General features: G+C 47.9%; 1 protein-coding gene across 5 annotated transcripts; it reads left to right on the top strand.

The window, feature by feature from the left end:
- The first annotated feature begins 297 nt into the window (after positions 1 to 297).
- On the top strand, positions 298 to 23,505 carry MSANTD2 (Myb/SANT DNA binding domain containing 2). 5 transcript variants are annotated; one of them, XM_023941512.2, is made up of 6 exons: positions 9,642 to 10,235; positions 11,169 to 11,251; positions 11,877 to 11,922; positions 12,521 to 12,779; positions 14,409 to 14,469; positions 21,437 to 23,505. In XM_023941512.2, exons 3-6 carry the CDS (start codon positions 11,911 to 11,913, stop codon positions 22,287 to 22,289), a joined length of 1,185 nt encoding a protein of 394 aa, XP_023797280.1. In that variant the 5' UTR covers positions 9,642 to 10,235; positions 11,169 to 11,251; positions 11,877 to 11,910; the 3' UTR covers positions 22,290 to 23,505. The 5 variants fall into 5 exon arrangements, with proteins under 5 accessions (XP_086717551.1, XP_086717552.1, XP_023797280.1 ...); XM_086861428.1 differs by lacking the exon at positions 9,642 to 10,235 and having other exon boundaries at positions 11,155 to 11,251; positions 11,880 to 11,922; positions 12,521 to 12,604; positions 12,677 to 12,779; XM_086861426.1 differs by lacking the exons at positions 9,642 to 10,235; positions 11,169 to 11,251; positions 11,877 to 11,922 and adding an exon at positions 327 to 806 and having other exon boundaries at positions 12,521 to 12,604; positions 12,677 to 12,779.
- The last annotated feature ends 6 nt before the right edge of the window (positions 23,506 to 23,511 follow it).

Genomic DNA, 23,511 nt, shown 5'->3' with positions numbered 1-23,511 from the left:
CCCATATCGGGTGGCGCTGAGGGAGAGAGCCACGCCCATCATCAGACCACGCCCACAGCTCACTCCAGGGCCCGCCCATTTTATGCTGCTCATTACTCCCCGCCCCATGCCACGCCTCTGGCCACGCCCCCACAGAGCCACGCCCCTCTCCGTCAGTCACACGCCTCTCTTGCAATGGCCGCGCCCCCTGTGGCCACGCCCCTTCCCCGCGGGGTCCCGCCCCCTCCTCCACCGCCCCGCCCCACTCTGCGCCCCTCCCCAGCGCTGCCGGAAGTCCCGGCCCCGGGTGTCGCGTCACTTCCGCCCGCTCGGTGCGCACCCCCATCATGGCGGCGCCCTGCGGCTCCTCGCAGCTCCCGCCGGCCGAGCCACCGCTCCGCGTCCCCAAGATGGAGGTGCTGTCGCCGGGCTCACCGGGCGCGCTCAGCGACGGCAACCCCAGCCTGTCCGACCCCTCCACGCCCAGCGGCGCCTCCCCGCTGGGCGCGGGGCCGGCGGCCGGCGGGGCCGCGCTGGGCGCTCGCGGCGGGGCCTCGCCCTCCGTCTCCTTCTCGCCTGGCGGCGCCGCCGCCGCCGCCGCGGCCGCCGCCTGCCGCGGGATGTCCTGGACGCCGGCGGAGACCAACGCGCTGATCGCCGTGTGGGGCAATGAGCGGCTGGTGGAGGCGCGGTACCAGCAGCTGGAGGGTGCGGGCACCGTGTTCGGCAGCAAAGCGCCCGGGCCCGCCATGTACGAGCGCGTCTCCCGCGCCCTGGCCGAGCTGGGCTACGAGCGTACCCCGTCCCAGTGCCGGGAGCGCATCAAGGTACCCGGGGGAGAGGCGGCGCGGCCCGGGACGGGAGGGTGGGCCGGGGGTCCCCGTGCTCGGCCGCCCGCCCGCGGGTGGGTGAGCTCCCGGGCTGGTCTGGGGCCGCTTCTCCGGAGAGCTGTTCTCCTGTGGATTCTCTGCTCCTGGGCCTGGGGCAGCCTGTCCCGGGAGTTGAGTCCTTTCAGGATCTGTCCTGAGTGTCCTTTGGCGCTGGCTGTGGGCATTCTCCTGGCTCAGCATGTCCTTTGGCCCTGGGTTTGGGGGCACCGTGTCCCCGGGTCTCCGTGCTGCAGTTTTCTGGCGCATTCTCTGGCTTTGGCACAGTTGTCCCTCGGTCTGAACCCAGCCCTTGCCCTGGGTGCAGGGCATCCCATTCCCTGGCTCAGCTGCCTGGCTCCCCACGGTTCTATTTGTGTCTCCTGTGTTCCACATCCTGTGGGTTCCTCCCTTGCTCCCGTAGCCTCCAGCAGCACCTTTGGGACACGAGCACTGAACCCCTGGGCTCAGTTCCTGTCGTGTTGGTGAGCTGTGGCAACATGTCTGGAGTGGGGAGGGACACAGTATCCCAGTTGTTTGTGTCCCATCATGGGGACAGCCCCAACAGGATCTTTGCCCTGGGTTTTTGGACCACCACCTCTCCTGGGTTTCCTCCTTGTGCCCCGAGTGTTGTGGGTGCTGTGGCTGACTGTGTGAGGGGCTGGCACTGGCTGCTCCCTGCAGCCCCCTTGGGAAAACGGGGCTCCCAGTTCCCCCAGTAACAAGGGGTGGCTCTGGTTGCTCTTATTCCTTTGCTGTGGAGTTGTTTTGTGGTGTCTGATGCCTTCTCTGGCTCAACAGGAACATGCTGTGGCTTCACAGACCTCTTGAGTAATTGATAAACAGCCTTATGGGCTGTATTTTCCAGAGGGGTCTTTCCAGTTATGTCATTCCCTGGGGAAAAAAAGGGCTGGGTTTGGTTCCTGGTTTGGGAGCAGTCTCTTTGTGCATCCTGCTTTTACAGAGAGGTGGTATTTGGATGATGTGGAAATGGCTGTGAGGTTTGAGTTTGTAAATGTGGGTGATGTTTGGGAGGGTGAATTACACACTGTGATCTCCCTCTGGCTCTGATTTCTGCTTTCCTGACCCACTAGGCTTCTGCAGCCACTTCAAATACTGATGGAGTGAAAAATGAGTATGTTATTGCTGGGGCTCAGTGGACTTTTTGTTTCTCCCTTCCTCTAGCCATCCCTTAAAAATACCTGCTAGCCAAGCTGGGCTGGGGTTGTGCAGGTGTATACACCTGGGCTGCCTTTAATTTGCAATATGCATGGAATAAGGGATGCCTGAGAGTGAGAGATTTCCACCTCAATCCCTGCTGATTAGAATAGCCTGTCCTGGAAATAGAGACTCAAAACAAACATACTTTCTATAGAAGTTTTGGGTTCTCAATGTATTTCCCTCATGTCTGTGTATTTGCTGCTCAGGGATCTTTTTCCTTTGAATACACCCAAAGATTTTTGGAGAGAAATGTTGCTGCACTGCAAACCCTCTTGGATTCCCTCATTTTCCTGGTGGCTTTCAAGGTGCTTGTTGCTTGAATCAGCTCTTATGCAAACCTGTGACCTTCTCCAGAGGCAGTTGCATGACAGAAAAGTTCCTTGAGATGGTTTGGCTTTGTCCAATGGTTTTGGGCTGTGATGAGAGTCAATGCAGTGACTGTTAAGGCCCCCAGCCCCAATTTTGGGGCATGCTGGCAGGTTGTGAGGTGTCACCTCACTGTTAGAGCAGCCCAGAACTGGCTGTTTGGGTTTGGATGGAGCTGATTGTGGGAGCATTTTGGTGAGTCTCAGCAGTTTGAGCTCCTTGCAGCTGAGGATTCTCCCACTTTCACCTCAGAAGTGAGGCTTGAACACGTCTTTGCCCCTGAAATGTTCAAGCTTGGAAGAAACCACCTATGAAACATCAGTAACAGTGCTCAAGGCTGGTATGTCACCAAGAGCAGCTCCTGACAAACCTGTTAGATGTTTCTAGACTGCAGAACATCAAGGTGAGCTATCCTTCAACACTGTAACACCCAGCTGGAAAGCAGTTCATCCCTGAGTGTTCCTGTGCACAGCTTGGCCTCTCAGCAGGCCATGTGCAGGAGAGGAGCAGCCAGTTGAATGCTGCTGTCTCTGGCACCATACACCCAAACTTTGCATATCCTGGATCCCCACAGTGAGTGCCTTCCTCAACACAGTCATCTGGAGCAGCAAAAATGTGGCTTTTCTGAAGCCTTTGGGCTCTCAGTGGGTTTTGGCCTGGAATTGCTGGGAGATGAGCACTTGTTGAAAGCTGTAAACTCTCTTGGGTGTCAAGAATTTACCTCATTGCAGGAATTATTGAGATAGCTGTGGTAGCTGTTGCCAACCCTCAAGTCCCAGTTTTTGTAAGATTCCAGGCAGAATTGGCTGCTTGACATTTTGATGGTTCTCCACAAACAAAAGTCACTTCTGGTTGTGGAGGGGTCCTGCATGGATTCTCCTCTGAGATGGAGCAGGAGGTCTGTCATGTGCTGAGGGAACAAGAGGAGGGTGCAGGTGCTTTGGAATCCTCCACACTGAAAACAGGACTGGGGAGATGGTGATGAAGGAGCACGTGGCTGCGTTGTTCCATTTATTACCCAAAATGTTCTGTGTTTCCATCATTTTTTAGGATACTTAATGCCCATCAGGGCACAGAAGCTTGAGGATTTGCTGCTGGATAATAAATGGTGCTTCCAACATTCCAGGTTCAGCTGGTTTTTAAATGAATTTTAGATAAGGATGCTGTACTGCTTTCCTTGGGAACATCTGCATTCCCTGGACACAGCCAAATCTTGAGTCTCAGCAGCCAGTTGAGCTGGAAAGGAGCAAGTCAGCTTGTAAGCAGAGGTTTTTCCAGTTGTATGGCATGGATGCATTCTCTCTTAATTCAGACAGGGTGTGCAGAAGGGTCCTAATGCAGATTTTTGCCTGTCTCTCACCATCTGCATGTGTTTTTCTGCACATCAGCAGCTGGAATGGGGCTGCTGTCAGGTTGGAGCCGCTCTGAAAGGATCTGTTTCAAATTTAGGGATTCACATGTAACTATTCCAGCAGCTTTTCCTTTGGAAAGAGACTTTGAGTCCCGCTTGGTGGCTCTGAGGTTGCTAGCTTGGGGAGCTCCGCAGCTGGGAGCTACAGGAAGGATGGAACATCTTAATTTCTGCCTGTTGCATTCCCAGAAAAGCTGTCTTGTGTGCCATAGCATCCTCATCCTGACAAGTCACGTTCTATCCTTAATCCTTGCTTGTTCAGTGACACTGCTCTTTTCATCCAGCACCTTTACTATTCCCTATGTTCCTGAGCAAGGATTTAGCCTGGTTTTCTATCCTGAAACTCATCGCCTTCCCACAGCAGCACATGGAGAGCTTTTTGTTTTCAGGTTTGACCTTGGAGCTGGGATTTTAAGGCAGGTGATGGATTATTTGGCCAAACCCTTTCCAGCCTTGCCAGGATCCTGTGTCCTGCACTGGGTGATGCTGTTTCAACCAAGCAGCAGGAGGTTTGCTGGGAATTTAAGCATGGCAAAATGAGCCCTTGCCTTGAGCTGTGAAGCTGTTGTGTGAAGGCCACACAGCTTGGTGATGACAGCCCATGGGGTACATGGAACATGTTCCATAGGTGTGCTGGACCTTTGTTTCATCCTCTTCCAGCCCCCTGATGTGGCTGCAGTGACAGGGATGCTCTGGGAAAGCTCAGGTGAGCTCAGGTGCTGCAGTCGGAGCTGTGAGAGTCAAGGGGTGTTTTCAGGCAGTAAAGGCTCATTTTGTTTTAAAGGAATGTTCTTGAAATAATGGGCTCCAATTGTTTCTTCAATACCAGATTATAGGCCTTTTTTTTAAGCCCGTGGGAGATTTTCTGCTTCTCTTCTTGGCATCTGTATGGAAGATGGAATCAAAGACTCGTCCTTCTGATGGCACATTGCTCAGCTGGGCTGAGAGAGCAGTGCAGAGCTGGAAGTCCTCTGGCTGCGGGTGCAGCTGGAGAGCCTTTCCCCAGCAGAGACAAATCCCTTCTTAGAAGTTGCTGTTAAAACTAATTTGGAGGCGTTTTTAAAATGTCATTTCTTCAGCTACTGCAGAAATGTGAGTTCTGCTTTTATTTTGCCTTCCCCAGAGTCAATGCCAGCCCATTGATTCAAAGAGAAGCAGTTCCAACATCTTAACTCCTGACTGCAGGAATTCCCAAGTATCACTGCCAATCCAGTTCCTCTGTTGTTGGTTTTTCTGTGTGCAGCAGCTTCCTCCTCCTCCTCCTCCCCCCAGATGGGTGACTGGAGGTTTTGGCTGGGTTGTGGTTAACCACAAAAGTAATTTGGTTTTCAAAAGGAAAATAAATATCTTGAAGATGCTGGTTCAGTGCTCAGAAAGAACAAAGAGTAGATGGGAGTGCCACAAACCCACATGAAGTGGGAAGGGATGAAAAACCACACCTGACTATCAGCTGTTGGTATTTCTTGCTTTAGGCAGCACTAACTTGATGGTGGCACGGGCTTGTTTGTAAGGGGGCTGTGGTTTTAGCTGCTCTGTGATGTAAACAATCTGTAAATCTTGCATGGAGTTGTTTTTTAAGGCAGGAAAAGCTGCTCCAGCAAACCTGTCTTGGAAGCAATGCTTGCTTTGATTTAGTGTGAGCTGCTGGACATTAGAGGGATTCAGCCAGAGTTCCATCCTTGGGTCCAATGAGTGGAGTGGCTGTCTTTGTGACTCAAAGATGTCAAATGATGGAGCATTGGTGCATTTCACAGCAACTAGCCAACCATCCACCTTCAAAACAGCTTTGCCTTTGATTTGAGCTGACAAGAATGGTGGAGAGGGACTTTCTACAAGGGCCTGGAGTGGCAGAGCAAGTGGGAATGTCTTCCCAGTGACAGGGCAGGGCTAGATTGGATATTAGGAAAAAATTCTTTCCTGTGAAGGTGCTAAGGCCCTTGCATTGGTTTCCCAGAGCAGCTGTGACTGCCCCAGATGTATCCAAGGCCAGGTTGGACAGAGCTTGGAGCAGCCTGGGATAGTGGAAGGTGTCCCTGCCCATGGCAGGAGGTTGGAACAAAATGAGCTTTAAGGTCACTCCCAACCCAAATGCATGACTCTGAGTTTCTATTTCTTTTGAATGTGGTTTATCTCAGTCACAGCTCCCTATCCCATTGATTCCCTAGGCTGTGATGTGCATAGGTGTTCAAGTTACCTCCCATTCTTCCCTTGGCTTAAATAGAGTCAGTGTTTCCCAGGCTGGGCTGTTTCTTGGCATTCCTTGGGTCCTTCCCAGCAGCCCAGCTTCTCACTGGAGGATCTCATGTGCTCCAATAGGTGGGAGCACAAGTTTTTGACATTTATAGCTGGGAAAAGTAAACCCTTCAGTGAAAAAGAGCAGATGTAATTGTTTCAATCCTTTGTGGGGCTGTGGCAGAGGAGCATTTCTGGGATATGAGTGTCATGTGGAAAGAACCCTCTTGGATTTGCTCTCAGCCAGGATATTTGCAGTGTGCTGTTGTGCTGGTAGGAGTCTGGCTTGAATTGCACATGCAGGATGAGTGTCTTTATGATCCAGTGGCTTCTGCAGCCATGGCCATCCTGGCCATCATACCAGGAAACCTGGGCCATCCACTGCTCGTTCCCCAGGTGCAGAATGATTCCCAGAGGGAGCTGGGAGGTTACCTTGTTGGGACAGAAACAGTTGATGGTCAGGAACTCATTGCAGGAGGACAGATTTGTGAAACTTGAGCATTAAATCTCATTTAGGGAAATTTGTGAACATTAAACCCTAGAATGGGCACACACAATTTTTTCCTGTAGTGCTCTCTGACTATGGAGGACTTGGGAAGATGTTAAAAATCCTCCTGATTGTTGCACTGTGCTTCAAGCACTGTCACAGGAGCAGATTCCTGCTTACCTCCCTCTTGCTGAGTGTGTCAATTTGGGGCCAAGCAGACAGTGCTTTCTAGACTGCTGTGGTCTCACCTGTTACCAAACTTTTCACCACTAGAGGTGACAGTTTGGGTTCAAGCCACTTTTGGTATTTCAGTTCCAGCTTTTCTGATGGATTTAGAGGTTGGTCTCCCCAGTAACGTTTTCACAGCACAGCTGAAGTGGTGTGAAACTTCTTCTAGAGACCACAGGATGACACATGGCTGGGACACTGTTGGATATCAAGTGTTTTAGGGTTCTGAACTACACAAACCATTTCCCTTGTGGTACTGCCCATGTCGATGCTTTCTGCCACTATAGTGGAGCTCATTTTGGAGAGGAGTGTTTTCCATCTCACCCATGGAGAGATTTGTGCTGCTCTTCCTCTGCTGGATGGGCTTGTGGCTCCTTTCACCTGAGAGTGAGGACCAGCTGGGGTTTAAGTCTGTGGTCTCTCTAGGCTTGCATAGACATGACTTCTTGAGTGCATCTCAGACCTCTTTTCATCCAGGCTGCTGCAGTTTGGGTTTTCCTTAAAAGTCTGGTTTTTGTGAGTGGTATAATGATGTTTGTCCTGATCACAGTAGATGCATGCAACTTTAGGTTTGATTTTTGATATGAGCTTGTTTCCAAAGGCAAGGTAACCTGCTCAGGTGTGGCTTTCATTGCTCCAAAGTAATGTTTGAACAGGTCATGCCAGGAGCAGGTTGAACCTTACTCAGGCATCTCATCCATTTAGGCTGGAAAAGGTTCCTTCCCCAGAGGGTGCTCGAGTACCTCCACAGGCTTCCCAGAGAATGCTCATGGCCCTGACCCTGCAAGAGCTCCTGGAGCATTTGGACAACACCCTCAGACACATGGTGGGATTGTTGGGGTGTCTGGGCAGGGCAGGAGTTGGACTGGATGTTCCTTGTGGGTCCCTTACAACTCAGGATATTCTGTGATTTGGTGATCTCTGTCTGGAGAACCATCCACTACAGCTAAACTGTTTACAAAGTCATTGGCTTTGTGGGTCTGGAGGAGGGTTGTGCTTCTCTGCCTTCTCAAGCTCTAACAAGTTCCTTCCTATTCTTTTCATCCAGTTTAAGAAAAGCAGGAGCTCAGAGCATCAAGAGACAGGTGCCCAGCTGCCAGCCTTTCTGCAGGCCGTGCTGGAGTCTCCTCTCTAGGGGTCTGGCTCAATTAGCAACAAATCCCTGAGAAGGGTCTGGGTATCCTCAGCATTCTCATAGCAGCACCCAATGGAGCATCTTCATGGGTTGTAGATGTGAGCCCACAGCACTGTGGGGTCTGTTGTCACAGCACCACACGTCACTGGTTTCCTCACCCTGATGGGACCTGGCCTGTTGAGCCCCAGCTTTGTTCACTCTTGGCTGCTGGCAAAGTCTGTCTCACAGAGACTGACCTGTGCAATTGGCTTTGGAGCTTCTGTAAATAATTCCTGTGAGGCAAGAGCTTTTTTTTTTTTGTATTATATGTAATTGTGATTTAGAAATTGGCAGTGGTGGCTGTGAAATTTTGTTTGGTTCCAGCTCTCCCTAGCAAAAACCCATGTCTGCCCTGCCTTGGCTGATATCCCCCACCTGTGTCTGCCGGGGTGACTTTGCTTCTTCATTGTCCAAAGAGAGCTCTGGTTCTTACCTAAATCAAGATAATCAACTTGTCTATATTTACTCCCCCAACCCTTCTCCCCTCAGCATTTCCCATCACTTTTCTTCTGTACCAAAGCCAAATCCTTCAGGAGGTCCTTGTGTGTTTGGGTAAATCAGGATACAACCAAGGCCTTGCTCTTTGATGTAGAGAGCAATTCACTGTGACAGTCATGTCCCCAGTGCTGTGTCCCCAGTGCTGTGCTCAGGCAGATGTGCAGCCAGCTGTGGGGCTGGAGCCTTTGCAGACTGGGCTGTGGCAGCTCCTGGGAGTGACCCTGAGCTCCTGGGGGCCTGTTTGAGTGCTGGGCTCTCCTGTTCTGCAGAGGGGTATTCCTGTTTGGGTCCTCATGCATCTCCAGATGCATTGATGTCATCAGCTGTCTTCTTGCAGTGGTGTGTGGCTCTCCCAAGAGTTTGAGGTGCTGCTTTTCTCCTTTTATTTTTGATAAACCACAGAAATGGGGCTTGTTGAGGCAATACCCCATGTAAGTCTTGCACATAGCTTTTAACCTAAGAGTTCATGTGCTGAAGCTATTGCATAGATTTGTTACCTTCTGCTCCCAGGAACTTAAAAACAGAGACTTCAAGACCTTTCACTGTCCCCTACAACCACTGCATGCTTCAAAAGCTGTTTCTTTTGTCCCAGTGTAGTTTCATCTTGTGATTCCTGTAAGTATCCTGGCATGATGAGAGAGGGAGCTGTTGGGCACTGTTGTTCTTAATTCAGGATATAAAGCTGAGAGCTCCTCTGCATTAAGTAAAAGAGCATCTTTGAAGCTGAGTGTTGTGCTAAGTGCTACTCTGGGACATCAGGACCCCTTTAGGCTGCTCTCAATGAATCAACATAAATGAATGTGGACACAGCCACAGGCCACCAAACTGCTCTGCAGAGCCCATAGCTTCTCCCTGAGTAAGAGCATGTCTCAGATCAGGGATCTGGAATTCCATGTTGGACAACCTCAGGTTATATATAAAAAGCTTGCTGTGGTCTGGTTCTCCCTCATCTTATTTTTTGCTGGAAGGAGGACCATGTCTGCAGCCTTCCTAAAGGTTTTTCTCATCCTCATCCTGCAGTTCCTGCAGAGCTCCAGGTTCTTCGGTGGCTTCACTTGTAGAGATGAGGACTCGTGAGTTAGAAATGGTGAGAAAATCCACATTGAGCTTTGTGACTGTCTCCTCCTTTGGTTTTCCTAATTATAAATTAAGCGGGGATAATATGTGTTCGTGTTGCAGGCAGTGTTGCAGAACAATAAGCAAAAGCCTCGGTCTCTTCCAGTCTGAGCAGTCACTGGGCAGTGATCAGGTCTGTTTTCAGTTACTTGTCCTAAATTTCCTGCTTTCTGTATCTGTATCAATATGTGTATGTGCACTTCAGGAACCACGGAGCAGGAGTTGAGCTGGACACCGGGAGGAGTAGAGGAGGTGCGTAAGAAAAGACCAGATCTTAGATCTTGGAGATCAGAATAACCTGGTGAGAGAAAGGTTAAGGATTATAAAATGCCCAGATTTCCTGAGGTCTGAGCAATTATTTAGGTCTTACCAGGCTCTCTGAAGAAAAGAAGCCTGTGGACTTACAAGAAACAAGGCTGACTCGTGGTATTTGGAGGGAACATCAGGTGAAGTTGTAGGGACTGCCTGTTGGAGTCACTGGGGAGAGCCTCCAAGAAGAAAGAGCTGGCAAGAATCTTGATTCTCCAGCACACAAGACCAAGGAGCCACCAGCTGCTTAGCCACAGGCCTGTTGGTGCTTTGGAAAGCCCTATATTTGAGATTATCTCCCTCAAATTTTAGGTTGTCTGCTTCCAGAAGTGGAGGTAACACAGCCAGGTGAGCATCTGGGCACTACCCCCAAAAGTATCTTGACCTTTAAGAGTAATGAGCAGTCACACTATTGCTTGTTTATTTTCATCCCCCTTCCTGTGTTGTTCCCTTTAATATTTCTACTAGTCCACTTTGACTTAATGCTAAATTATTTTGATAGTAAATTATGCCAGATTGCAGCCTGACTGAAATAATTAATTACTACTAGGTTAAAACCTAGTGTGGGATCCTCCATTACCCCATTGGTGGGGAGAGATGTTTGAAGCACACACTGAAAATAGGGTGTGAAAATAGTGGCTAAGGGTGTCTGGCATTCCCAGAGGGCTTGGCCAAGCGTAGGGATGCTTTGGAAACAGTTTGTTTTGCTTGAAGGCTGCTAATAAATTCAGCTGGAGGCTCTAAATCCATGTTTAACTCCTATGGATAAGCTGGGGCAGGTACAAGAACTGGGATTTGGGAAATACATTTTAAAAAATCTGACTTGGGTGGATTTTAGTAAGAATCTGGGAGTGAAATGACTTTGCCCTTATTTGTCAGTGAAATTTGAGCTGAAAGGAGAGAAATTGGAGCGAGAAAGCTGAATTCTAACAACCAAATGTATCTATACCCCAGCCTGAGGAAACTCTCTGCACCAGTGAATACCAACAGGTTTCTAGGCTGGGTTTTGGTTCTAGATTGCCACAGCAGCTTGTTTTCCACTCTGCTCACAGAAAATTAAAATCTTCTGGTGTCCATGCAAAGAGGATCTGCCTGTTGATCCTGAGGTAGTTATGGCAAAAGTGGGAAGAGTTCCACCTTAAACTGTGGACTAACTCATGCCTGTTGCTGCCTGTGTGTTTATTTGGGTTATTTTTTATTTTGTGTTATTTTTGTGTGTTTTTGTTTAAAACAGCAGGGTAATACTGACTTGCTGCTTAGCGGTTTTGCTTCTGCCCCCAGGGCTCTGAATCTCAGGAGGAAACTGGTTAGAAATGTATCCCTTTGCTGCTGATGCTGTTAAACCAGTGTATGAGGAGCATTAGGTAGGTTCCAGCTTTCTGGAGTTTTAAAAGTTCCTTTCTTTGGGGGGTAAAAAACAAGTAGTTTTTGTAATGATGTGTCCATTACAGTCCTCCTGCAGAAAGCAAGGGAGCAGGACTAGTCCTTCCCAAATTAATGCCTCTCTTGAATTCCAGAGACAGCTTTGCCATTCAAGTTAGAACCTCAGCAATGTGATAAACTTAATTTTTAAAAAGCTAATGCTTTCTAGCAGTTTACCAATCTGAAAAAAAGACCCAGCAAACCTGGGGCATATCATTATCTCTCAAAATCAGAGCAGTGATAGAATTAAAACCACATTGAGGGCTGTGTCGAAAGCTTTAGTTTTTTTACCCCCAGGTAGTTGTCTTTTGCTCCAGATTAGGGGGAAATAATGGATGGAACCATAGGCTTATCCAGCAGCAATGAAGTGGCTCAGTCCTTGATGTGGGATGTCAAAGGGATCACCAGAGCTGGATGAGGCTTTGGCACCTTTGTGGGAGGTTTTGCCCCAGCTCTGTTTGAGAGGCTGCTCATACCAAGCCACCTCAGTGCTGTTACTTACTTGATGCTTGATATCAAAGTCTGGGAACTGGGAGCATTATTGATTTGACCTCTTTTAAATTTCAGCAGCTTCACAAGAGACAGAGTGAGTTAGTAAGGAATGCAAAAATATGTAAGTAATAAATATTTTCCTAGCTGAATAGCTTAGGCATATCCATTTTGTACCTTGTGTCTTCTTACCAGAGTAAGGAAGGTTGGACTGTCTTTGCTTTTGGGGGAAGTCTTTCTGTTTTCCTTTCTCTCTCCTCCCTGCTTCCCCCTCTCCAAGCTGTGGGCACAACACCAGCTCTGCTTTCTCCTCCTCATAGTAGGTGTGCATTTTCCTGGCTGATTGGTGTCTCTGACTGGGGGGCTCTTGGTATTTTTATTGTATTTTTTCCCTGCATCCATAGGAGATCCAGGGATTTTATTTATTTATTTTTTTAAGTGGGAAAGAGAATAAGTCACCCAAGTTAAATCTGAGGAATCCGTAGCTGCTACACAACTTGTCCTGTGTCATAGATGTTAACGCTAAGCGGGAATGTCAGATGTATATGATGCTTCCTGGTGGGTGTGGATTAATTTGGGAGCATTGCTCATGAGCGTGGGGCAAATATGACCAACAGAAATAACCCCCAAAGCCCTAAACTCTGCCTGTGTGACTGTGTGTGTGAGTGCCTGTGTGCTCATCCAGCCCCACACCCCCTGACTGAGCCGCTTCTCTCTCCCAGACCCTCCGCAGGTGCTACAGCCGCGTGAAGGAGCACGGCGTTGGCAAGAGGAAAAGCAGCTACACGTTTGAACAGCTGGAGCAGGTGTTTGGGCAGGGAGGATGGGACTCCCAGCCCTGCCAGCCTGTGCTCATCAACAGCAGTGGCTTGTACCAGGAGCTGGAGTCGGATGGCAGCACCATGGAGGAATACTCTCAGGAGGACTGGGGAAACCACAGTCAGGATCTTCACTGCTACCAGACTGGCGAGCAGGAATTGGGTAAGAAATCCCATCTGGGCACATCTCCGTGCTTGGATTTTACCTGTGCTCGTAGCTGTCAGGCACACACATCTCTGTACCAGCTATCACCTCTGGGACAGAAAGTGCTCATAATGTTAAACACATCCCTGGGGAGAAAAGGGACAGAAATTCCTCAATTAGTCAAAAGCAAACCATGGTTCTTGAAATATTTTAGGATAGGACTGGAGGAAAGAAGGGCTGTTTGGCCAGAGACAGTAGAGGTGGCACCTTCCCTGTCTCTCCTTTCACAGTTTTACCTTCCCTGATGGGATTTTGGAGATACTTTCCCTTTCAGTGGTACCTGGGTGTTACCATTCAAACACCAGTTGTTAAAATGTGAGCATGGCTTCAGCTTTCAACACCAACAACTGTAAAAAATGTTGCTCTTTCTAATTTACCTCGACATATTGATATTAAATATGTCAATATATTTATATCCAGAGGTGTGGTTTTTTAAATGAAAAAATAGCAAGCAAGCTCACATTTGTTGTTTGAGACCTAAACCAAACTCCTCCACATGCTTTTCTTACCTGAATTATTGCTGTCTCTGCCTAAAAGTCAATATTTTAAATAATTTGGAAGTTTAGTTGTTGCTCCTGGCTTTTTGAACTTTGTTAAACACATCCCTGATAGAAAACACACTCCAAACTGAACAGTTCTGGGAAGAAGTGGGTTTCTTGAGGCTTATTTCTCTCAAGCTCCTGCTCTTACAGGTGTGTTCCTCCCTTGCCTTGGTTTTTTCACAGCAGAAGCTTTAAGTTGATCAGATACAATGGAGATGCAGGTGAAGAAGGTGAATTGTATACAGGCTTTTTTTTTCCCCATTTGTAGGATGAAAGAGGGAGAGGAGACACAGTTGGGTATCTGTACACATCTGTGTCTGGGGGACTGGTGAGTCAGGACGCTTTGAAAGAGCCTTAGATCGCAGTTTAATGTTAAAATTTGCAAGTTGGCTGTTAACCGCATTCCAGCTCCTCAGACTCCTTCCCTGGGGGATTTAAAAGTCAGAAATATGTGGGAGAGAAACAGTGGGGAGAAAAAAAACGTTACAAAACGTATGTAAATGATGGCTAATTCTGTCTGGTGTGGCTCCTTTTGGTGAGTCAAGCTGGGATCTCCTGGTTTGTCACCAGTTTCGGGGACGTTTGCGTGCGCCTGGGCTGACGATGCCCTTCACGCTCAAAAGTTGTGAGCAAAGCACTTGGCACACAACGTCTGAATTGAACACAGATGCAGTTCTACTGCTGCTTCCTCTTGAAATGGTAGAAAAATTGCTTTTTCTTATTTTTTTTTTTCCCTTGAAACAATGTAGTTTGCAATTCTGTCAATGTGTGATTTAATAGGAGGGATTGGAGGCTTGTCCACGAAAGGTTTTGCACATGCAGAGTGAGATTTAGATCTTAACTGACCCTACCTCTTCCAGGTTAAATAAAAATCCAATCAGTTACAGAGGGTGTAGGAGCTGGAGCTGTCTCATGTAAAACTCCTGGCTTAGGAAGCAGCTCACATTTCTTTTTTATTTAATTTCAACCTTTTTTTTAAAGAAAAAACCAAAACCCTAAGAACATTATTTAAAATCTAATTATGTGCTGGAATTTTACCTTTCAGATGAAATGCCTACCACGAAAAGAACATTAAAGATAAAACAGGAATCTTCAGAAGACACACAGTAAGTAATTTATGAATGTTTTACCCTGGAATGTATTTCCCTGGGGATGCTGTGCAGGAGGGGAGGATATTTGAAACTTCTGTTTATAATTATAAATACATTGTGAAAGACTATTCATACAGTTGAATCTGCTTTATGCATTATTCCCATTACCTCAGAACAGCTGAAAAGCTTCACAACTCTGTTTCTCCTTGGGTTTGCCATTCAGCAAATGAAACAAGACTTACTACACGGACAGGAAGACTTAAACCACGGATAGAATCCACAAGAACAGCTCCCTTCCTTGCTGGGAAGGCATGCCAAAGCTTGGGAGTCTTTGATTTTCATTTTTATAATTTTCCAGACCTTACTCATAACCTTTTGGCTGGGTTGAATCCAACAAACACTGGAGCCTTTTGAGTGCTTTGAGCATGCGACTCTCCCTTGCCTCTCCAACAATAACACAGAGCATTCCCAAAAATGAAAGGAATTGTGCTCTATTTACTCTGTCCAGTGCTGCTTTCTGCCAGCCTTTAGGGGTGGTTGTGGCTCTGTCTGCAGTGGGAGTGAGCCCAGGCTCACAGATCCTTTGGGGTTCCACACAGGAGCTCCCACACCAGTGGGTTTTAGTGTCACTGGGGTTTTCCATGGTAGAAAATCAGCTGCTGTAGGGTAGGAGGTCACCAGCACTGGGAACAGCAGCAGAACATCCCTGATGAGTCAGGGATGGAACAGAGGCTTTGTACTGTAACTCAATGGAAAAAAAACCCCTCTAAAAAATCTAATATAAATAAAGAGAAATAAATTTAAAATAAAGGACCTTAAGAATATAAAAAATAATTTAAAAGAAAAATAATTAATGAAAAGCTTCCAGTTCAGAGGAAAGAATTTAACACCATGATGAAACACTGGGGAGAGGAGCCTTGCAGGGGAAAAGGTCTAACAGTATTTTTAAAGCCGTAATTTTAAATCAAGATTTGAAAACTGAAAACACTGAAAAAAATCCTTCTATTTCAAAGAAGAATTTTTCAGTGCTTAACATATTTTTTGTGGTTTTTTTTAATTATTTCCTGGTCAAGACCAAGCAAACTGTCCAGAAAGAGTTCAACAAATCCAAATCAGTATGAATGAGATTAATGCCAATTCTGCTTCAGCAAGTGGATGATCCCCTCTCGATTGCTTATTTTCCTATTTTCCTTCTTTTTCCTTCTGTCTGCTCCAAACTACATGGGTGTGTCAGTGTCAAATCTAGTGTAGCTTCATTAGACTCCTCACTTCAGGTGGATATTTACATAGCCAAAGGTGACTTTTCTTCACAAGGAGCAAATTCAGTTTAACAACTCAGGGACAATCTGGAGAAAAATAACTTTTTTCAGTATAAACGTTCTTACTGCCTCCTTGAACAGTTTGGTGCTGTTCTGGAATAATTTTTATCTAGAATAAATTTGATCTTTAAGGAGCTCCATAGCAAATAATCCTGAGTTTTCTGAGGCTTGGACCATATGAATTTTCCAAGTTTAATGTCTAGGTGAACAGCTGAATTAGATTTTGCTGAATGAGACCTTTCAAAGTTTTATGTTCATTTTTCTCCCCAAATTCCCTCTAAAATGCAGTGGAGTCTGTGAACTCTGGGGCATTTTGTGAAGCATGCCAGCAATAAACTTGTCCTACGTGCAGAGTGCAAGCACAGAGAATTTTCCAACACACAGATTTGCTGAAAGCTGCTTTTCCCCTTGTCTGTGAGGAGAAGGAACTTGTAAACTCTGACTCAGTAGATTAAAACCAGTTAGAAGATGCACAGCTGATACAAAGATAAGCTGGGTATTTATTTATTATCTTAAAAAAATAAAATTTCATCTGAAAGCCACAGTAGATAAATAGTTGTTAAACTCTTTCACGTCTTTGCACAGCATTTTAAAATGAAGAGAGCCTAGTTCAAAGTTGGGTTCATCTGCCTTTGTGGTCAAGGGCAGATTTTCAGCAGAAATTGTCTCTAAAAATCATTAAAATCCTGGTGAAACCTGTGGTGTGCTTTTGGACACAGAGAAGCAGAATTCTAGAATGGTTTGAGTTGGAAAGGACCATAAAGCTCATCTCATTCCAACCCCCTGCCATGGGCAGGGACACCTTCCACTGTCCCAGGTGGCTCCAAGCCCTGTCCAGCCTGGCTTTCAACACTCCCAGGGATCCAGGGGCAGACACAGTTTCCCTGGGCACCCTGTGCCAGGGCCTGCCCACCCTGAGAGGGAAGGATTCCGTTCCAATATCCTTTCTAACCCTGCCCTCTGGCAGTGGGAAGCCATTCTCCCTTGTCCCAAGTCCCTCTCCAGCTTTTCCCAAAGCCTTCTCCTCTCCAGGTGAGCACCCCCAGCTCTCCCAGCCTGGCTCCAGAGCAGAGGGGTTCCAGCCCTTGGAGCAGCTCCGTGGCCTCCTCTGGCCTGGCTCCAGCAGCTCCAGCTCCTTCCTGTGCTGGGACCCCCGAGCTGGAGGCAGCTCTGCAGGTGGGGTCTCACCTGAGTGGGGCAGAGGGGCAGAATCCCCCCTCCCCTGCTGCCCACGCCGGGGGCTCAGCCCAGCACAGGGGGGTTCTGGGCCAGGGCCTGTGCAGCTCTCACCCAGCAGAACCCCAAGTGCTTCTCCCAGAGCTGCTCTCCATCCCTTCATCCCCAGCCCCAACTGATCCTGGGCGTTGCCCTGACCCAGGTGCAGCACCTGCCCTTGGCCTTGTTGAACCCCATGAGATTCCCCAAGGTCTGTGTCTGAGCTTGTCCTGATCCCTCTGGATTCCACAGCGTCCCTCAGTTGTGGAGCAGGAGCACATGGAAGGCGAACACGTTGCTGCAGGTCTCAGTGCAGGTTTGTGTGAAAGCCAAGAGCTGTTTAAACCCCAGCACTGGTGTCTGGTTCTCTCCTCAGATCCCCAAGGACCCGGTGCAGCGCTGGCTCCGGGAACTCGCTGCACTCAGCGGTGCTGGGTTAATATTTGTGCTGTTTGGTTGTGCTCATAAAAGGCAGTTTTTGCCATCAGCTCCTGTAGCCACGTGCTATGGGCACAGGAATGGATGTGAGCAAAGGAGAAAGCAAGGGTTAGGGAATGTCTGGACCAGGTTCCCACATAATAAATTAATAAATATGATTGAATGAAGGAGGCCTTGATGAAGACAAGGTGTAACAGAGCACCAAAACACCGAAAGGGCTGGGGAAAAGCGAGGTATGAAGCAGGGAGGAAAAACCAGTTGCAGCTTTATGGATCCTATGGACAGCTTTTAGTTACAGCACGTGTATGACCTGCCTGGGTGTCAGAGGGCAGAAGCCTCATCTCCTCTCAACTTCCCAACAGCACAGCTTCCCCATTGAGGCAGGGTGTCTCCAAGTGACACTGAGAGAAGAACTCCAGGGGAACATGGTAAAGATGCTGCAGAGACCAGAGCCCCTCTGCTCTGGAGCCAGGCTGGGAGAGCTGGGGGTGCTCACCTGGAGAGGAGAAGGCTCCAGGGAGAGCTCAGAGCCCCTGCCAGGGCCTGAAGGGGCTCCAGGAGAGCTGGAGAGGGACTGGGGACAAGGGATGGAGGGACAAGATGAGGGGGAACAGCTTTCCAGTGCCAGAGGGCAGGGATAGATGGGATATTGGTAAGGAATTGTTCCCTATGAGGGTGGGCAGGGTGCCCAGAGCAGCTGGGGCTGTCCCTGGATCCCTGGCAGTGCCCAAGGCCAGGTTGGACAGGGCTTGGATCAGCCTGGGACAATGGAAGGTGTCCCTGCCCATGGCAGGGGGTTCGAATGAGATGAGCTTTTTAGGTCCCTTGCAGGCCCAAGTGTTCTGTGTCTGACACAGGGACTTCCAACCTTTCACTTTATTTTTGACAGTATGGGAAGCAAAAGGAATAGGTAACCTGTGTCCATGTCCCATCCTCCATCAGGATGCTTCTTCCCCATGTCAGCTCTGCTGTAGCCTGCCCTTGGCTGTTTTCTCCAAATAAACTGTTTTGAAAAGTTAAATACTACTTAGAGACTTTGAGAAGTGGTTTGATTCACTGCCGGTTTTGGGAAGATGAACTAGAGAAAGCTTGTGGATCTTCAGTGAAAGCAGCTGTTCAGGGCTCTTTGAAGTCTGCCTGGTTTGGAAACAGCGCCTTAAGAACAAATTTGCGCCTACTCTTGTCTCAAGTCTTTCCTCATTTGAATTGCAAAAGCTCCTGAGGAGGAAGAAATGCAGGTCCCAGACTCCAGCAGGGAGGTGATGGTTTGATGATGAGGGAAAATCCAGCTCTAGGGCACCTTCTGCAGCTGAAAAGTGAGATTGTCATGAGACACACAACAGGTTAAACCCTCTGCTCAGTTGCTGTTGTCCTCCTGAAAAATGAATCATATTAACAATATAAATAAAGCAAATACATAGGTACGTGTTTAATAAATAATTTTAAACAGTTGAATTAATAACAATTACATTTAAAATTAATAAATAATTAAATAGTAGTAATTTTTACTGCTTATGATACCTTTGCTTGGCTAAGTTGTTGAGACCCTGGGTACAGCCTGAGAAGGCAAAGCTCAGCCAAGTCAGGTCCCAGCAAAAACAAGATGTTAAACCTGAAAAGCAAAATTCTTTAAAATTTGTCTTTCCTTGTGTTCCTCTGTGCTGGAAGTGGTGGGTTCCCTGTGGAAGAGCTTTCTCTGTCTGCTGCTGAAGCTCTGCTCTCATGCAATGATTCCCCTTCCCTGCAGTGACTAATGCAGCCGAGCTCGGGCTCTGGGTTGTGCCGAGCTAAACCAAGCAGAGTATTTATAGTGCACTTAATAAAGGTGGGGGCTTTGCTTTCAGTTCCTCACTCTGCTCCTCAGCTGTTGAATGAAAACCTGCCCACGCTGTGCTCTCCTGTCTTTGCTTTGGGAAGGGAATAACTGGAGCTCAGCTGCCGTCAGGAGTCGAGCGTATGTGCCTGAGACACCAAACTGTGCTCCAGCACTGCCCTGTCCCCTTGCCTGTCCTACCCCCTTGTGCCCAGAAGGTAAACTTGCACTTCCAGAAGCCTCAAAATGATATTTTCCAAGCATGGCAAAGCATCAGGGAAGTTTTAAATCAGTTTTGCTGCACTGTTTGAGCAAATGGAATGGATTTGGGGTAAACACATATTCTTGTTGTCTGGGATTTCTCTCTGTTGCTGCCAGGTAGTGGAACTGACTCCTCAGGCATTACTTGCAGTAAGAAACAGAACTTCAGTGCTGATGGAGTCAGCAGTTTTAAGAACCCCTGACACACACAGGGCTCTGCTCTCCTGTCCCTCCTCAGTGCTCTAGAAACTCTGTTGCACTCCAGTTGTAGAAATGCACTTCCCAAAATGCCTTTGAAGGTCTTTTCAGGGAACTTCTGACATGGCTGGTGCTACAAGACAGCTGGGATAGATGAGATGGTGATGGATGTGCTGCTGGTGTCACTGTGGGGAGGGAACTGTCCCAACCTGGATGCTCAGGAACGCTCGGGGGGGCTTGGACAGCACAGATGGGATTTGCAGAAGGTGTGCAACAACCATCACACATCAAACCAGAGCTCTGTGTCCCGAGCCCAGGGTCCTCAGCCTGCTCCAGAGGTCTCCATCACCTGCAGGACACCCAGCAGCTGCAGAATCTTGCCAGAATCACTTGCCTTGTAGTTAGACCTGTAAAAGCAGTTTTTTGGGATGAAAGGTTCTAAAGTGAGGCCTCTCCAGCAGCACATGAAGGCTCTGCAGCTCCCTGTCTGGTTTTCTTTGAACCTTTCTATACATTATGATGTAAAAAGACCTAGTCCCCCTAGGGATTTACTGGGCAGGAATGCATGTGCCAGAGTCAGCCTTGGTTGTGGGGTGTTGTATCTGTCCTTAGAGACCTTTGTGTCCCTCACCAGTCTGATGCTGGACTCCACTGGGAGTTTGGAGTTTACTCCACTGGTTTAGAGTTCAAGTGATCTCGAGGAACCTGCAGGAGGAGGGAGGTTTGCCCCACAGAAGAAAACCTGTGTTGCCTGGTACAGTATGTCCTCCTGGTGGGATGTGGAAGGAGAGAAAATCCTCCTGGGAGTGCAGCAGCCTCCACAGTTGAGCTTTCCAGATGTGGCACAATGGATAAAGGAAGGAGAGTTGCATGGAAAGATCCTTTACATCCCTTTTGTTGGACCAAGAGAGGTTTCTCCGTTAGCAAACGAGTTGTAATATCTTCCTACAGCTTTGATTATAGGACAATAACTCCTCAAATTAGTTCTCCCTACTGGCTAATTACACCCTAACACTCTCATTTATCCCGGAGGAAGCGTTTCCAGCTCACTGCAGGTGCACACTGATGCTCTCTCCTGATGTAAACTCCTCTCTGAAACCTTGCTGCTGGGAGTGAAAACAGATTTTTGGGAGCGTGGGGATTTCTTTATTGACTGCCTGGAGGGATTGCTGCTGTCCATCCTGCAGCATCCAAGATGTGTCTGGGGGCATTTTCTGCTCCAGGGGGTTGGTCCCTTGAGCTGTGTTTCTACCCCAGCACCAGGATAGAGCCCTTGGGAATGGCTTCATGCTCACATTGGGATTTTTACAATTACAGTCCCACTTGCTGGCATTAATTTGGGTATAACAATGAGGCAGAAGTGTTTTGAGTGGCAGTTGTGAGTTCAGGATGCAGCTCATGGACCACATGCTGACAGAAGCCCAGGACTGTAAAGAATGACCCAGTAGTTGAATGTGTATTTATTCAGCAGTGCCAGATACATTCTTCCTTGGAGGTGCTTTGATATCAGGAGGAGTTTGGGTTCAGGTTTTTTTTGGTTTTGTCAAGATTAATTTAAAGTTTCCCCATCAGGACATTGTAATAACCCATAAACTGCCCCAGAAATGTATATAATAGTAAGAAAAATCAGGCAGGAAAGCTGATGGGGATGAATGTTTTCTGAAGGTTGATGCATTCGCTGGGAAAGTTTTTCAGCTCTGATGCCTTTATCCTTCTCTCCCTGTTCCTTAATTTCCAGGAAGCGTGACGTCATGCAGAACATCATGCAAATCTTGGAGTCGGTCCAGTTGAAGTGGGAGCTGTTTCAGAGCTGGACGGACTTCTCCAGGCTCCACCTTTCTAACAAACTGGCCATTTTTGGCATTGGGTACAACACCCGCTGGAAGGAGGATATCCGTTACCACTACGCAGAGATCAGCTCCCAGGTGCCCCTCGGCAAGCGGCTCCGGGAATATTTCAACTCGGAAAAACCGGAGGGTCGGGTGATCATGACCCGAGTACAGAAAATGAACTGGAAAAATGTTTATTACAAATTCCTGGAGATCACCATCAGCGAAGCCAGATGCTTGGAGCTGCACATGGAGATCGACTGGATTCCCATCGCTCACTCCAAACCCACTGGAGGGAACGTGGTGCAGTATTTATTACCAGGAGGGATCCCCAAAAGCCCTGGCCTGTACGCCATTGGATATGAGGAGTGCCACGAGAAACTCCCCTCCCCTCTGGCCGAGCACCGGGCACCCGACCCCGGCAATGAGACTCCAGGGGAGCTCGAGGTCCCCTCGCCACAGGCCTCCCTTCGGGTGGATATGGAATCTGCCCGGATTATCTACTGTTACCTCGGCATCGCCGAGGTCCGGACTCTCCAGCAGTGCCTGTTTTTACACTTCCAGGCAAACACCAAAACCTTCAGCAAAGATTGGGTCGGGATCAACGCCTTTTTATCTCAGAACTGCGTCGTAGAGCCCGGTGTCTCACCCAAATCCATCTACATCAAATTTGTGGAAGTGGAGAGGGATTTTCTGTCTGCCGGCTCTTTGGTAGAGTGCCTGGAAAAAGCCATCGGGTACCCCTTAAAATTTAACAACTGAGTCCCATCCTTCATAAGGATCAGGGCTTTGCGCCCCATTTTCCATCTCACTGGGATCCTGTCCGTTCACATCCGGGCACGCTGGACTTTTCCGCCTGGAAGCGCGTTTTGGGGTGCGCGGAGGCCGCCGGGGCGCTCCCCAGGCGCCGCGCCCGGCTCTGGCCGGTTCCCCAGGGAGCGGCAGGAGGAGCGCCCGGCCCGCCAGACGACTCTCGGTACATTCCACACGGGACAGGCTCGTCCACACGGCGTTTTCATACAGAAACTGAGGGTTTGGTCTTTCCTTTATTCCACGGTGTCTCATTTGGATGCATCCGTCTCTGAGTGTTCCTGTGGATCTGACTCAATAAGCAATAGATAACGGCGAGGGAAACCCCAACGCCCGGCCCGGGGACTGTTTTTCAAAGCCACCCTTAGATATCTTGTATATAATTTAGAACTTCACTTTTTTCACCATCGAGTGTTCTCCTCTCTCCAAACAGTGTTGCCTGCAAAGACTTTGGGTTCTGTGACGTATTCCACATCCTTAGTAGCGTTGCCATATCTGCTTTTATTTTATTTTATTTTTTTAACATTAAAATAATTCCTGGCCTTTTTATTTTTTCTTTATTTTTTTTTCTCATTAATTTTTCCCCATTTTGGTCTTTTTTTATCATTATTTTTCTCTTCTTTCTCTCCTTTTTCTCTTTTCTTTTTCCTCTATTCCTCTTTTTAATTTTCTTTATTTATCTTCATTTTATCTTGTCTTTTTTGTTTGTTTTTTGAAATTTATCATTTTCCTTTTTTCTTTTGCTTTTTTAATTTTGTTTTTTTTATGATTTCTATTTTTACTTTTGACCCTTTTTTTTCTTTTTTTTTTGTCTTTTCTTTTTCTCCTTTCAGTTTCCTTTTTTTTTTGCTTTAATATTAATCGAGTTCCAAAACTCTCAATGAGAATAACCTGGCAGCTGGGAAAAAACTTATTATTATTTTTATTTGTTTTGTTGTCGACCCATTGCTTATGGATACAATCAAAGCTGTGAGAAGGGGAAGGTGGGGAGGGGGAGGGATGGGAGGGGGGTGGGGGAGGACGCATTTATGCCTTTTCAGCGTGTTCCTGCTCCAGCCCCGCGCGCAGCTGCCGGGGCCGGTGGGTTTTATTTCCTGGAGCTCATCCATCGGTGACGTTGTGACATACGATGAATGTGTCGGTCCTAATAAAATCAAACAAACACCTACAGAGG

This window comes from Cyanistes caeruleus, chromosome 23 (assembly GCF_971803275.1).
Source record: "Cyanistes caeruleus chromosome 23, bCyaCae1.hap1.1, whole genome shotgun sequence".
Classification (NCBI taxonomy): Eukaryota; Metazoa; Chordata; class Aves; order Passeriformes; family Paridae; genus Cyanistes; species Cyanistes caeruleus.
This window is presented reverse-complemented; position numbering and strand designations above follow the sequence as displayed.